Consider the following 16764-nt stretch of genomic DNA (forward strand, 5'->3'; position numbering starts at 1 on the left):
TGTTCCGCTTCTTGTGGGCTTCGCCACGTGCCGGCCGTGCTGATGCTTCAGCTTGAGGTGTCGCTTAATTAGCCAAGTGCTTTGTGTGTTGAAATGCGCTTGATCGACACGTTGAGCCGCACATGCTGTATAGGGCTGCTCATCGTTGGGTCTAAGGTCTTGCTCCACTAACAGACCCGAAAATAAGGACAACTTGGACAGCATCATCATCATTTGTCTCGCTGTCAGTACAATTCATCTGCAGCGAATCTAGAGTAAAGAGAAATTGGGAACCAAGCAGCCAGGGGGTATTATAATCATCTATATAGAGTTTCGCATTACTATTTTTATTAGTGTTATTAATAATGGAAGTGCTTTGTTAGCCCTTATGTTATCAATGCAAAATGACTTTCGTAGTGGTGAAGAAATGGCGAAAAAAATTAATGGCAGTAGGTTTTACATTACTGCTGGGCACACTAAACATTAATCTCTTTAAAGTTATACACCATCGCCTTTTTCACTCCCAGTCTCTCAAGAAATGAGACATAGTTATGAGAGTATTTTAACTTTGGAGGTTGTATGGTCCTCTAGGTAAAGCATTCAACGCTATAAATATCTGTTCAGGACAGTACAGTACAGTGTACAGTATACAATAAGTGTATCTTCACAGCTGTACCTGATGCACGCACATACACACACACATATTATACCTGAGTGCTACACTAAATGCACTAGAACTACGAGAACTGCCCTATTCTATTTTTGTGTGCATGCATAATTTATTTTGAAAAATTGTGGTAACATTGCATACTGCGTTCCTTTGCTCAAGGCTAACCTCAAGCTTCATTACAACAAAATTGCATCTGATGCGAAAGGGGCTCCATTATATCAGAAAATTAATTATAAGTGTAACTTCTTTATAACCGATCATTCATGATATCAATGTTTGTTATACTGAGCTTTACATACGGTAACAGCTATACACTGGTGACAAGTGATCCAATGTTGCTATTTGGACAGCAGGTTTAGTCTGTGACCAAAAACATATGCTTGAGGCTTCAAGTTAGTCGTGAAGCCCAGCACAAACTCAACATAATTTGATTCTGTAGTTTGTGGAACTTTGGCTCATACCGCTTTCACCTGACTGAATGCTTTCCCATCAAACACTTTGTCATTTTAAACACTGTACGTTACAAAACTGCTGCTTGCTTTAATGCAAAGCTATGTTTCTGTCTTCAAGTATTCTAGTTGTCTAACATATTTGTCTCACTGCTGCCAATGCTGCTTTTAACCGCCACATTCATTCCATATTTTTAGCACTTGATGCGCTTCCAACCAGTTCTCGCAGAGTCACTTAAAGCCACTTGCTGGGTATTTAGTGTGGATTGCCAAGTAATAAATTTCATGCATGAGTGCTGGGTCTTAAGGTCACTGTGCTAGAGTAACTTTCACAATCAGTTTTTTTTTTAAGAAAGTGGCTTTTTAAGTAAACTCTAAAATTGTGTAACTTTAAGTGTTCAGTACTTAACAACTTGTGACTGGCATAGTATAGCCTCAGCTGCTTTTGTGCCATAAAACCTCAATTAACTTTCACAATCAAAAGCAGGGGTAAACATTAACTGCACGTAATTTCATATTATACATGAGTATCTTCCTATATTTTATGATGTTCAGTAATCACACAGGTCACAATGCTGCGACTCTTGTTAGGAATTCATTTCACTTATTATGGTGTGTCTTCAAGTGAGTTGGTATTCCATGAAAAAAAATGACTTTTAGTGCAGAAAAAAAAGCAAGTCTGAAAAAAAAACTAAAGGAATGCCGTTCCATTCATCTTCTATCCACATAAACGCTACACCTATTGTGAAGGAGACTACGGTTGAGCATGTTTCATTTTACCTGATAAATGGTTCTCATGATAATTTCACCATTTCCTGAAGTGTCGCTCATTCTTCGCACTTCTCTGTGTCAGTCCTACTCATCGCTCGTAAGCGATTCTTGTGTGTATGTATGTTCCTGGTTGCTGGAATGCTGATTTGCATATTGGTTGACAGTGGCCTGCTGACAGCATTGTTTGCAGATTTGCAACATATGTTGCTAGCTGTGGCTAGCTCTGAGCCACAATTAATGCACTGAACGTACTTGAGCATGAACATTATTTCCTGTATGTCCTGCCTTTGTTAGTTCATCTTCCCTGTGATGTAAGCTCTCTTTCGATTCCGCATCACTACTGCCGTTAGGTTACTCTTGGTAATAATCGCATGCGGATTCCCAACTACCTCAAATCATGTTTATGCTGCCCGAGTACACTCTTATCTTTTCATGCACTTCAGAGCGTTCTCGTATATGTTGTTCTTACCGTATTATCATTGTTCCTTATAGGGGCCCTGCAATACTCTTTGAGCACGTAAATAAATCAGCTGAAGCACTTAACTACGCAGTTCTGAACGTCAGAGCCAAATATTAGTAATCCGCTCATAGCAGGGAGACCGAGCAGTACTGTTAAAAAATGCAGCTGCACCTTTCAATTTCCTTTAGACCCCATCATTTCTTGTCTACATTCCTAAATGTTTCTTATTGCAATGTAAATCATTTAGGTATATATTTAGAAGTGTTTACCAAGTAACGCTTCCAGCAAAAGCGATTGTGAATAAGTTTCATGGCTGGTATTGTATTGGCACCCTCTGTCAGCAAATAATGGTACCAGTGAACGAGTACTGTAGCCTCTTCTTGCAACCAACAGTTGCTTTATGTGTTCTCGAGGTCATACCAGCATGAGAGTTCACAGGAATAATGTGCCAAGCACGAAACACGTTGTTCAGTGGCAGAACTTCCTTCAGTCCAGTAGAAATCAAGAAAAGGGGTTGTAAAGCAAGGGGCGATCACAGCATCTCTGTTTTATTACTAATAGCTCCTTTTATATGAGGTACATTCGAGATGCTTTTGCTGGGCATGATCTTTGCTGTAGCAAAAGAAGAATTTGTCATATCTCATGTAGCGTGTTGCATGGCCCCTTAAAGGCAGAGTTATATTATGAAAATACTTGTGCACTGTCATCACTGTTAGGCTTGTAAGGTGTAGAAAGGATGACAGTTTCTGCTAAAGTATGTAGTTTGTTTGGCTTGAAGAAAAGAAGAAGAAACTAGAATTTTTATGCTGCAAACTGTATAGGATCCTAGGAGTTACGAAGAAAACAGAATTTGCACTGCAAATCGAAGCAAAGCGGAATCTGAGCATTAAAGAACTTGCCTTTAATTTTCTTGTCCTTGCATAATGTTATAAAAACACATACCACGTAGCTCACAGAAAACTGCAGCACATAAGCAATTGGCATTGGAGCCTTTGGAAACAAACAAAATTTGTAATATAGCTATCCTTTGCCAAAATTTGCACGAGTCATGAGTCCGTCATGGACATCCTACTGGTTACTGCCATAGTGACTGTGAAGCTGAACACGGTGTTGTGAACGCAGCAGACACATTGTTTTTCTTTATGTTAAAAGTTCAATGGTAAAAACTACTCTCCTAATTTACAGGCAACGCCTGGAGCTGATGCGCGAGATGTACCACAATGAGGCCGAACTGTCCCCGACATCTCCCGACTACAATGTCGAAAGCAGCATTACGGGTGGCGATCCATTCTATGACCGATTCCCATGGTTCAGGCTCATCGGCAGGTACGTCCTTTTAATGTTCACCCAATGCAAAAGCGTCAGTGTGAATGTCTGCATATTTTAATACTTCCACATGCGTCAGTACGCACTCCCTCTGTCAACTACTAGTATAACTAGTATATGTACTAGTTCTTCCAAAAAGTTACTACAAACTACTGTAAAGTTTGTGTTGTTCTAGTGGTTAAAACAAAACGTCTATGCTGTAAAATGCATCTAGCTGTTTGCGTTTTTCCGGCGTACGTCTACCTTGCCTTAGTTATCTTCACTGTATTATTGGAAAGACGTTTGTTTTGTTGGTCAGTTACATGATAAAATGACTGAATGCTTTTATTTCCACGAAGAAACATTTCTTGAAATTTCTGGGTTTGTTTTCAAGGCCATAGTAAGAGATCTGGTGGTCTAGCAGAATAGGCAGAACACGGCGGTGGGTAGTACGATACAAAAACATTCTAATCACGTGGAATTATGATAAAGTTTGAGCAGTACCTTGCATTAGTTCGTGCTCCTTATCTCACCTTTAGGTTTTTGGTATCTTGGACAAACCACATGGGTGTACACTGGGGTGCCCAGGCAATACGATGATTGGACAAAACGGTGCACCAGGGCACGCCGGTGCACACCAGTGCAGTTTGTTGGCGATGCCATAAGTCATGCAGATGTATTTAGCACATGGTGGCCACACTGGGTGTGGCTGCTCTTAACCTTAACTAACCAGTACCTTCAAAACCCATTAATATTTATGGTCATGTTACGCAATGAACAACAAAGACAAATCGTATTAAAAACAACGCTTGACTGTTCTTTCACGCAGGGCCTTTGTGTACCTCAGCAACCTCTTATACCCTGTGCCACTGGTACAAAAGGTGGCCATTGTCAACGAGAAAGGCGACGTGAAGGGCTACCTACGAGTCGCTGTACAAGCTGTCATAGGTGAGAAACTGTCATGTCTAAATAACGTAGTGTGCTTGTAGCTTTGGGCACGCCCACTATGCTTCTAACACATCTGAAAGTTTCAACAGGAAGGGTGACTGCTTGCGTTTTGTTGCCTGAGTGTAAAGGCTGGAGTAACCAAAAGAAAAATGAAGCGTTTACAACACACAAAGGAAAAGTTTAAAATGCTAAATGTTCATTAGGGGGTGTCCTAAACTCTGTAGTCCATTGGTGCCGGGTTATGTTGTTCTGCTTTAGCTTGGTGCGTAAGTTATTAGCTATGATAAAGGCCAGTAAACAATATTGAATGCTGCTTTATAAGGTCGTGTTTTATTCACAAAAGTTTCATTTTATTCTTGCAAAACATTTCTTCTTGCAGTTTAGTGCTACACCGACAAGCATGCAAAATGCTGAATGCAGATATTTTGCAACTTTACTAGATTAACTAGCATTTTAGAAATTCTTGCATAAGGTAGCAAAGCGATACTTCAGAGTTTTATGTAGATGTGCATAAGGTAAACAGTGTTGGCATGAAAGTTTTGGAAATAAATTTTGTGAGAGAATGAATGAGGAATGTCTGAATGACTCAGCCTCTTTCATGTTGCCATAATTGTTTTTTTTTCCTCCTGTTTTCAGATGATGAGGAGAGTACGGACTGCAGCACAGGAGTACGCCAGTCAGCAAGAATCAGCTTCAATGATGAACTTTTTGACACTACAAAGAAGGTAAGTGACCCTGAAAAGCAAGGAACCTCGTTGCTTAGTTATAGTTGCCACAGTTTAAAGTTCAGTTCAGTTGAATTTGATGACGAAGTGCTCTTCACTGAAGCACTAGGGTGTGCATAGACAAGACAGGCTGGAGTGTTTTGTCATCACTGTGTTTTTCATCACTATACAGGATCACTGCATAGAAAGTGGATCACCTTGCCTTGAAAAAGCACCTTGCTGCGAGGAACGCATAGTGGAAGGGGAGGAGCAACAACAACAGAGTCCACTGCAGCAAGGTATTATCTTTCTCTCCCTATCTCCCTTTCATGCCTTAAGCAACATTTTCTCATTAATCTTTCAGCTCTCGTATGTTTCATATTGAGATGTAAGATATCTGCTCTATAAAGTTGTCTTGCTAGTGTTGTGCGTATTTCAGCATTTTGTTTCTATTTTTGCATAGTTCTCTTCTGCAACAGTTAAAGGGCCCTGCAACACTTTTTAGCGTGGTCAGAAAACACTGCCAATCGGTAGAGGAGGCTCCTGAGAACACATAAGCCAAACGTTATAGTGCAGCATGCAGCCTGGAATTTCCAGTTAATTCTCAAAGTCAGCTAGAAAGCGTTTCCTCTTCTCTCGACAAATTATGCCATAAACCCAAATGATCGCACCATAAACCCAAAGTCCATGGCCATTGGCTGATTTGAGTATCGTGAGCTGCATTGTTATCGCAGCTGCCGTGGAATGCCGTGACGTACTCGCAGGTGTGCAATCACATTGAAAGTAAGCTGTGCATTCGAAGAAAAAAAAGAAAAAGTGCTCAAGATCATGACGTGCGCTGGCGAAAGGACACATCTTGCCCCTTTGTCATCCTCCCCCTGTGTAGCTTTCGGCACGCTAGTTGGTACGAAAGGAGAGAGAAAGCGTCTGAAACGTGCGACAAATCCCTGTAACTGTGCTTGATGGATTCTAAAAATTTTTGCGGCAATTCATGAGGCAATGAGCTCTTTTAATGAAGCCATTCGATGATTACTTGAAAAAGTGTTGCAGGCCCCCTTTAACATTCTTCATACATTCTTATAATGACCATAGGGGGTGTTATTTGTAGTTTTTAATTAAAGGGTAGTAATTATGGCTCAAAGAGAAGTGAAAAGGGACAAAGAAAAACAAGAAAACTTGCTGCAGATAGGATACAAATCGGCAACCCTTGCATTACATGTACAGTGCACTACCAGTGGTGCTACAATGGCGGCCGTTTCCCGTTCCTCTTTATGGAGTAGCTATTTATGTATGTCTAAACCTGGCAGTGCTAGCCGGTGCCACCTGTAGCCATGGCGGTGAATGAACATTCTTTTTGCTAGATGGTGTCACATGGTATGTGAACCTTACAAGCTGGCACCTGACCAATAAACCTTCACATGCTGCCTACAGAGTTTACATAGCGGTACAACAGCTATTTCATGTTTAGCATGATGCAGTGTCATAGATGTCACTGTAGTTCGAAGAATTACGTATGTTTGTACTGAGGGAAGCTGTCACGGGACTGTAATCTCGTTATCGAAATGCTCACGCCCGTCGCTGTGTGGTTCTTCTACACAGAGGAATGCAGCCGGCTCGAGGCTTACAAGCAGGATGGCGAGAACAACAACATCCTTCCCCTGAGCCAGGAGGAAGAGAAGCTGCCCGAGCATCTGCAGATTGGCAAAGAGTTCACCTTCAGGGTCACTGTGCTGCAGGCCATTGGTATCTCGAAGGAATACGCCGACATCTTCTCCCAGTTCAAGTACGCAACACGCGTTTTCAAGCTCTTTGCAGTTTAGTGCGACAGCTATTATACAGCCACCACTGCTGTTTTGAGTGGTGTGGTCATGTTGCTTAACACGCTACATCACCATGTAATGTATTATGAGGTCACATGACCAGCTTCCAGTGCAAAGGTTAACATATTGTCTTGTGGTAGTGACTGTGAAGAAGCTAGAGCAACCGGTACTGGATGTGATTCCTTATTGGGTGATATTATGCCTAGTAAAAGAAAGACTCAAGGTACAAGCAACACTCGCTGTACAATGATAACTGCAATAACAATTTAACTGTGATAACAATGATAACAGTTTTTGTGGGTGAAACCCGATCACATCAAATAAAGAACTAAGTATGCGTGGCAGTACGACGGCGAGAAGGCAGGTGATTTGACGAACTGTATCTATCTATACAGCCAGCATTGGAGGCCACGAGATCTACTGAGTTTTGAGGATGTGGTACAGTAAAATAGTAAACATAGAGGCAGCATGTAATGTTCAATTTGGGACAAGTCCACTGCTAATGCTCCTAATCACACCAGCATTGCGATTGGGAGTGCTCACACTCATCGAGCGAATGCTTTCCACATTTGAAAGTGTGCCTGTGGTGGTACATGCATCTAGTTAAGATGCAATGTCTACTGCAATTTATACTGCCCATAAAACTGTAAACCTTTCTTTGTGCAATATATTTGAATACCTTGCTACGTACTGTTTTTGCAATGACATTATGGCAGCATATCAAATGCTGTAGAGTTGACAGTGATGGTGGAGAGCATTATGCCAATTACCGAGTATAACGTTTGTTTTCTTGGAACCAAACAAAATCTCGGCTGTTCCTGAAAACATAACCAGTCCTACAGCTTGCCATAGCGTTATTGTAATTTATGTCGTACAACATATCAGTACTACTCTTCATATAAGGTCATTCTCTTTCCAGTTTCCTGCACCGTCACGATGAGGCATTTTCTACGGAGCCCCTCAAGAATACAGTGAAGGGACCTCCTCCTGGCTTCTTCCATGTTCAGAATGTAGGTGCCATTTACTTATGCCCATGTGAAGTTGTTAAGGGACACTGAAGAGAAAAATGATTTTTTTACCGTAATAGTAGTAACTTAGCCTTTCACAATCTGTAAAGCACCAATCTTGCCCGAGGAGGCACTTAGTAAGCGAGAAAATCACGAAAAAAAAGAAAATACAGAGGGACATACCACTTCGAGATTCGCGCACCAGCTTGTCGTGACGTCAGATTTTGGCACTGTCTGCTAAGCCCTACATGACGTTTTTTAGCTGAAAAATGAATTATACTGTATTCTAAGGGATCCAGGGACTTAATATAAGAAGTGTTAGAAGGTTTCATGGAGATACTGAGGTTACTCTACAAACAAAGACTTCAAAATCTGTGACTTTATGCTGCAGTTCAGGTGCCACAGTTCTACATGAAATTCAATAATGAAACTTTGACCATTATTGTGTCTTCTAGTAATGAATCTATGATGACATAATTAACAACAATATGGTTTCCAAACAATCATTTATCAGTCTAACCTGACTTAATGTTTCACTGTAGTGGCTTCTTGAAGCGATAAAACTATGTTAATATGGTGTATTGTTAATGTTGAAACCTAGTTCATTGTTACGTCTTCTGAGGCTGCAAAAAGGTGGACCTTGCTGGACTTGTGGCAACAAAACGCACCTCTAGATGTGCTTGGCTGGGTGTGAACCGTAATGACGACATATGAATTACTTCTAAATTTATTGTTTAGATTAGAGAGGAGATCTCAGAGAGGTAATTCTCAGTAAAAAAGGTGTTTAGCATTTTTTCTGGCATCAACTTTTCCTTCGATTGTTGTGATTGACTAGTGGTGCCATTTAGCATGTGCGTGCAAGAATAATTGCCAAAAATTCATTTCAGTGTTGTCCTTGGATGCCACTTTTGGTGCAGAGCAACTTAAAAAATGCAGAGCATCGTGATTCAATTCCAGAGTTGCACTGAAACACGAGGTTATATTACTTGTTATATTACTGTTGTACACATACACTGTCTGTTCCACTATTAACTGGTGATCGCTGGTCCGTTTTGCTCCATGTGCAGATCACAGTGACGGTGACCCAGTCATTTGTGAACTACCTGCGGAGTCGGCCTATTGTCTTCGAGGTGTTCGGGCACTATCAGCAGCACCCCTTGCACAGAGATTCCAGAGATGCCTGCCAACAACAGTAGGCATTCAGCTTTCATTTCTTCGATGGAAGGCTTTTTTGTTGTGGCAAATCTGCTGTGCATGCTTTTGTGGACTGATAACATATACAGTAGGGGTGGTCAAACTGCTACCGAGCAGCTCTCAAGCCACGTGCTTCTCTTCTAAGGTCCGCTTGCAGCTTGCAACTGGGCACTCAGTCAGGCAGTCACTATTTGCTGTGACAAGAATACAAAGAGTAAACTAGGGCTAGTGTGATCGTGCCAGACTAGGCAGCTTTCATTATCTGCCATCCCTGAAAATAGACCAATGTTTCTTAGCAGGGAGAATAAGCACTGAAAAGGCAGCCATTGGCATTAAGGTCTGAGGTTACCATGCAGTGGCTTTCTTTATGGGTCTTTATGTGTCTACTACATGGCTATGCCTGAGGTGGGACGACATTTTTTTTGTAGGTTGGTTGTCTACAGTTGTTATAATAGGTTGTCTGTTTTTGTTCTGACTAAACTGTACAGCTAGTGCAGGAAGAGTGGCAGCATTCAGTGCACTGCCTGTTTCACGTCATCGTCCATCAGAAATGTCGTTAAATGTTCTAGTTGGCAAAGTTACCTAGAACACATAACTAGGAAAACACTCCAGCTGCTGCTTTTAAGAGTCCATGAGCTACATCTATAAAAGAGTTGCTAGAAAAGCATCATGCCTATCAAGGAACGAATTGAGGGTTTCTTGATTTTTTTGTTTCTTTACATTATGTTACGCATGCTTTGCTGCTTAACCTGTTGGCAAGTACAGAACGGAAACCATTGTTTGCAGCAGCAGCGTACGTCAGCCACCCCGACGGATGTTCCCAAGGACACTGCCTATTTCTCAGCCTGTTCGGTCACCAAAGTTCGACATACTTCAGTGCCCAAGGTGAGAGTCTCGTCACTGTGATATGGTTTCCCAATGTATGTGCCTTAAAATTATCAACTGATCACAATCTCTCATGACATCCATCTTTTTTTTTTTCAGCACAACGCACATATATGCGAAACATGACGTCCTGGTATGGTTCGAAATTTGCGAACTGACACCTAATGGCGAGTGAGTGGCACTGTATACTTTCTACATAGTGGTTGAAAGTAACATGTCAGATGGCAGACAGTGTTTTGGGGATCTGGTGGGAGCCTTTTGAAGAGATCCCACAACTTGAAGTAACGGATATTTAGCATTGTAGAGCCTGATTTAGCAGTACAGTACATCGCAAAGTGTGGGATCCTCAAGGACCCTTTAGAGTGGTAACACTGTTTTCTTTTTGTTGATTTCAATGTGCTGTTTTATCTTTACATTAATTGACATGGTCACTGCTATACTTTTACCTAACCAGCAAGAAGAATAGAAGCTTGAATATCTTTTTTGTTAATCACAACCATGCAAAGTAACCAACCCTGAAGTCAAAGAAAGCATAGGGGAAGTTGACTGTCACCATTTAGCAGAAATGTAGAAATAATGAGGCAAAATAAAATGAAAGTGAGTGTAAAGATGACTTGCTGCAGGAGGGAGCAAGACCTACATCTTTTTCATTTAACCAGACGGTAGTATCCAGTTTGCTACCTAGTATTGCGACGGGGAAATAGGGGATTGGAAGACTCTCAGTGGAATGCTCTTGCGTGTGTGTGTGTGTGTGTGTGCGTGTGCGTGCCTGTGTGTGTGTGTGTGTTTAAGCTGCTGTACTATGTATGTCTGCATGAGCCACTGTGTATTTCATTTGTGTGTGTCTATGTGATATCCCTGTGCATGACATCTGACTCTGCGTTTTGTGCATTTTTCCATATTAGGTACACCCCGGCCGTGGTCGACCACAGCGATGATGCTCCTTGTAGAGGGACGTTCTCTCTCCACCAGGGGATTCAGAGGCGCATACGCCTGACGCTGGTCCACGAGCAAACGCCCAACGTCTGCTGGAAGGATGTCCGAGAGGTTGTTGTTGGTAGGCATCTCGTGTAGCATACTCATATTCGTGCATGTCACAAGCACATCTTATCACTTTGTAATTACAAAGAGGCATGCCTTTTCACATTTTGCTGCTACAAACCCAAATTCTGATGCTACGTCTGACAAATCTCACAGCGAGGAAACACTCATAACCTGACAATAAAACTCAGTGTTTAGTTGGCACTGGGAGCTTATTAGACTTAGTTGTGTCTAACAAAGAAACAAGCCCTTGATCCATTCCCCCTTCTTTCGTACTTAGTTGAACTGTCATACCTGCAGTAAAGATCTCATCAAGTGTTATAATGTTTATATGAGAAAACGCTGATAATATGTAAGTTCTAATCTGATTTGAGAAGTAAGTGTTGTAAAGTTGTATTTAGGGACTTTTTTAGAACTGGCGTCTTGACATTACCGGTAAGGTCTATTTGACAACAACACTAATGAAACCAACAGACAGTTAAGCCAAGGAAGCATAAGGGACATTGTTGTTCGTTGTTTTTTAACTGTGCTGTAATGATTTTGACCTAAATTGAAAGGAATTAAAGTACATAAAGTTTACGTAACACCATCGCAATATTACAGGTCGTGTCAGAAGCACACCAGAGTGCGAGGAAGAGGACAACGACACCTCGGTGCTGTCTCTGGGCATCTTCCCTGGAAGCTACTTGGAGATGGTCGGTGATGACAGGTACGGTGTTGTTTTAATTAAGAGCTGTGCCAGCTGGGAGTGTTTTATTAGCAGCCGTACTGAGCATTGTCTAGCTAGTTCTGAACTTTTATGGCTTTGAACTGGTGCCAGTTCCTTAAGCATCATAGAGATGTGTGCCACGTTAGCTGCCAGTGTTCTTCTTCTCTGACACTCCCAAGTGTGCATGTGCATTTGTCATCCTGCAGGACATTCTACCACTTCGAGGCTGCATGGGACTCCTCCTTGCACAGCTCGCCTCTGCTGAACAGAGTCACTCCTTACGGAGAACGAGTCTACATGACCATCTCTGCTTATTTGGAGGTAAGCACCGGGCTTTCTACTTATCATTGTAGCAACATGCAATCTACGCACATTTAGTTTTATCTAGCGCAGAAGGAGGGCAGAGAGGTTGGTTTTCTCTGCTGAGAATGAGCATTAATAGCATATAGGTTTGCAGGTGAAGAAGTACTTAAAAAGAGTTGACTGTTGGGCAAGTTAGTGTTTTGACGTAGAAACCATCGTAAGTAGCGTAACTAGACAGGACACACAACAGGGAACAGATGCCTGTGCTCGTCTGTTTCTTGCTGTGTGTCCTGTCTATAGATATTGTTGCACTGCTTACGATGGTTTCTATGTGAAGAAATACTTGCCTGCATGATACCATGCAAAGGAGGGGGCAAGGAGATAGAAAGGTCCTATAAGAAAGGTGATTGAACAAAGTGACAAATAAAAAAAAAATAACGTAACTTAATATCGTCTGCTGACTTTTGGTATATAATCAAACAAGACATTATGTGCTAAACTTTGCATCGCTTGGAAGTGCCATGGACTTGACATGTGCCATAATGTAAAAGAGCCTTTGCAAAGCCTTTGCAAAGGCACTTCCATCATTGTATGTGGTAAAATATAGTAGATTGGGTCTGATAGATTCTACAGAGCCACAGATCTCACGACAGGGGCTTGTAGTTTGGCTGAGGTGGTAGAGGGGTCTGTTTGCGTATTGCAAATCAAGTACTCGAGACATGTACAGTCGCGCTCAATATGACTTGCAACACGGGAGTGCGTGACCCCACGAGTTTAAGATTTCGCATTCCTTCCACTAGCCCTTATGTCTACAACTAAACGCTGTTCTCTCACTGGGGGGGTGTTCTCAAATAAGAAAATAATATCTAGTTACAGAAACGAAGCAAGTTGAAGCCGTGCGCTATCTTTAAACTCGTGAGGCCACGCGCTCCCGCGTTGCAAGTCATATTGAGCGCGACTGTACTTCCACGGTAGGTAGTATATACCTATATCAAAGGCACCTCAAAAAGTGATGTAAACACAGTGGGAGAATAGCATCAGGTGCAATAATTGCTACAACTGTGCAAATACACGCACGTTGCAAAGAGATCCATTTTTCTGTGCTTCAACCGTATCGTCTCGTTCACAGCTGGAAAACTCTGCACAGCCTGCAATTGTAACAAAGGACCTGTGTCTCATCATCTATGGACGAGATGCGAGACTGGCACCAAGGTCAGTAATACAGGAAAAGATATGTGGGTTGATTCATTTGTCACTGCTAGGGTTGAAAAGAATATTTCTTGTCAACATCCATTCTGTAGCCCTGTCAAGAGTTGCATACATGATAGGATACATTCACTATCCTGTGATCTTGGAGTGTCTTGGTAACTATTAAAAAAACACAAAAGAAGCATAGCATCTGTGATTTTGTTATTACACTGCCAGCTTTAGCATCTGGGTGTTTTACATAGCATTTGATGCATTATTTGTTGTTGGTACGATGTGTACGAATTTTCAAATGAATGTTTCAGTACACCAAAGCATGGCACATTTCACTGAAAATATGGTGTCCTGTGCATTGACTGTCTTTTTACTTGTACACGAATGTAGGTTGTCTCCGAACGCAAGATCCCTGCGCCACCTGTTCACTGGTGCCTACAAAAATGCTGATGCCAATCATGTGACCGGCATCTACGAGATGATCCTCAAGAGAGCGGCAGATTCAGGTAGCCCGGGTAGGAGGCACTTTCTTGTTCTCTTAGTTGCGCTAAGGATCGCTGCATGGAAGATGGCGATACTGCCTACTTAATTGCAAAGGGACACAGCAACTATTCATTGATGTGCCTGTACAGCTCGGTTGAACTAACTCTCTGCAATCTGCCTATCATCATCTTTGCGCAGAAGGGTACGCATTTGGGCGAGTTGGTTCAGGATTATGTGCAGGAAACAGCACTATAAGACGGGATGAAACGGAAGAACAGCGCAGTGGTCTGTGTTCTTTCATTTTGTCCCATCTTGTAGCACTGTTTCCTGCATATAATCTCTGTGCAGGTGTTTCTAATGATGACTCAGTCCATCTTGCATATAAGTGCAATTAATCATATGTAGGAAAATAGTAGATGCTACTCTGCATGTATTTAAAATAAGTAGTATATTGCATTCTTCTTCTGCAACAATTTTTAAAGAAATACCTACTAGTGTAGTGTTCACATACCAGTGCTTGCACATTATTCAGGTACAATGTACTGAGCTGCTAAAAAATTGCGAACATATGCGTGGCAGAGCAAAAGATTCCTGCATGTAGCGACTTTGAACCACTGCCACCAGCAGCAATCTTTAACTGAAGTCGTCAGAACTAAATAAGGTTGCTGACATGCCTAACATAAGTCATATAGCCATAATCAGCAGTGGACACTGATTTAGTTGGGAACAAGACGTGCGAGTTTCGCTCATTGGTTTGTCCACAAAAGCAGTTGGTGAACTTTAATGCGCTGTGGATACAAGCAAAGTATTCACTGGCTGTGTTCGTAAACCCCGGCACAGCTGAGCTTGCAAGTCGGTGAACACGACACGAGTGTCTGATTTGTAGCAGTTGGTGATGAAACATTACTTACTGTGGCCCACAGGGGTGCAGCGTCGGCAGCGCCGGGTGCTGGACACGTCATCAACGTACGTGCGCGGAGAAGAGAACCTGCATGGCTGGCAGCCACGAGGGGACTCACTCATATTTGACCACCAGTGGGAACTGGAAAAGCTGACACGCCTCGAAGAGGTGGGCTATGCCAATGAAATCTATATGTATGCTCCTTGCAGCATATGTGCATCACTGTTAAACACATCATTTCTTTGTGCTTCATTTCTGGCTCAGTTTCTAACTCCTAAAAAATCGGCACACTTTTCCTGTTTGTGTTCTTTCTCTGTTTATGTAGTTACGTTTTGCCTTGGGATGGTGAGTAACAGTTTGCATGGGTTTGTGGAAAGTATTGTGTGAGGCCTCCTGGGTGTCATATGCACCATCGGCATACATAGTTATGAAAAATTTTACTTGCAATAATGCACTCTGCGGGTTTTTTGCATGCTCCAGCCACTTCATGTCATCTCGTATGGCACCTCCCCTGTGTCACACATCTAACTGCACGCACACGAAAAACACAAGCACGTGGCAACAACAAGTGCTTGTAAGCTGAAAGGTGCATCATGGCATCAAATGCTGATATGTATTTATGTCTGCCTTACAGCTTTGTTTTCACTCTGTGCTGTTTTACAAGATGTTATCTAGTTGCTTCAATACGGATGCAAGTGCAGTCAGCAGTAGCAATGGAACACCCTCTGGCAAAGATGTATTGCATGCTACTGTGAAGTGGCTTTTCAAATAGTACCGGCTTAGCTCTTTTGGTCCCTAATGGCCATGCAGACAGTCCATATCCTGAGAAGTGCGCCATGACAGAGACTATAGGCCACATTCTCTCTGTGTACCAACTTTGCACGCGAGAGATACAATGACTGGATCTATGGCGCTCATTAGCAACTACCCACTTTCTGAAAATCTTTTGTTACGTGTGTGGTCAAGATACACTGTGCATTGAGTGCCTGAGGCATTTGCAGTTCTCTCTAGACAAAGTGAATTGGTTGTGCAGTCCTTTTTGTTCACCGCATGTCTACTTTTTTCTTTCTATCATCTTTACTGTTATCGTTCTTAACCGTTCCTCTTATGCCAGTTGTAACTGGCTAGAAGACATTTGTTCAGGCTAACTTCTCAGCTCCTCTTTTGTAATACACCTTTCTCTCTCTCTCTCACTGTTTGGTCACAGTGTGGTTAAGTGCCCTACCCATCGCGTTTACAAGTGGAGCGCCTCACTGACGTGCCCAATACTCGGCACTTCTGACGAAACAGTCAAACACTGCCACACCTAACGTTCGCAGGTGGAGAAAGTGCGACACCTCCTGCTTCTTCGAGAGAAGCTGGGCCTGGACTCTGGCGGTCCGCCCCAGCACCAGGACATCTGCAAGTGGGAGAAAGAGGCATGCAACCTAGTGGCCCGGGCCGCCGCTCGAGGCCCCAACTCTACTCAGCAAGCAGCCGCCGCAGCCATCCCCGCTGCCTCGCAGCTGCCGTCGCCCACCGTGGCTTCCTCGGCTGCCGTGACTCCGACCCGCAGTACAGCGGTGGACGAGAGCGTGTACGCACCCTGGGAGATGACGCCTCGGGAGCGGGAGCTGACCACTCGCACCATCGGCCTCATCTTGAGCCACATTCCCAGTAAACCGCCGCCTACTGGCCCAGGCGCTGCCAAGGTATTGATGGCCTAGAGGATGCGTGTTGAGTTTTTGTTGGATGGCTAAATGTTGCTGGGTCCAGCCTTGCAAAGTTCGAGCCATCTTACTTGTCAAAAACATTTTGTGCTTTGTGCCATTGCTTTTTGGTTAAAATTATTAGTACAATAGACTCTCGTTAAATGGAACTTGTAGGGATCAAGAAAATGTCTTCCGTTTAACAGGAGTTCCTTTTACCAAGAGATGAACAGGGGTGCAGATTTCA

General features: G+C 42.7%; 1 protein-coding gene across 4 annotated transcripts in view; it reads left to right on the top strand.

The window, feature by feature from the left end:
• The window catches only part of LOC119389973 (kinesin-like protein unc-104), a 55275-nt gene that overhangs the window by 26801 nt on the left and 11710 nt on the right, over positions 1-16764 (top strand). For 2 of the 4 annotated variants that reach the window (XM_049414600.1, XM_049414602.1), the window contains 16 exons: positions 3515-3655; positions 4464-4582; positions 5219-5307; positions 5480-5585; positions 6886-7069; positions 8026-8116; positions 9181-9305; positions 10097-10192; positions 10292-10363; positions 11098-11249; positions 11837-11942; positions 12149-12263; positions 13375-13457; positions 13836-13960; positions 14852-14997; positions 16149-16520. In XM_049414600.1, coding sequence (XP_049270557.1) covers positions 3515-3655; positions 4464-4582; positions 5219-5307; positions 5480-5585; positions 6886-7069; positions 8026-8116; positions 9181-9305; positions 10097-10192; positions 10292-10363; positions 11098-11249; positions 11837-11942; positions 12149-12263; positions 13375-13457; positions 13836-13960; positions 14852-14997; positions 16149-16520 — 2122 coding nt within the window. Of the gene's footprint in view, positions 1-3514; positions 3656-4463; positions 4583-5218; positions 5308-5479; positions 5586-6885; positions 7070-8025; positions 8117-9180; positions 9306-10093; positions 10193-10291; positions 10364-11097; positions 11250-11836; positions 11943-12148; positions 12264-13374; positions 13458-13835; positions 13961-14851; positions 14998-16148; positions 16521-16764 lie in introns of all 4 variants that reach the window. The other 2 variants (XM_049414599.1, XM_049414601.1) reach the window with 1 other exon arrangement.

This window comes from Rhipicephalus sanguineus, chromosome 4 (assembly GCF_013339695.2).
Source record: "Rhipicephalus sanguineus isolate Rsan-2018 chromosome 4, BIME_Rsan_1.4, whole genome shotgun sequence".
In the NCBI taxonomy this organism is placed as follows: Eukaryota; Metazoa; Arthropoda; class Arachnida; order Ixodida; family Ixodidae; genus Rhipicephalus; species Rhipicephalus sanguineus.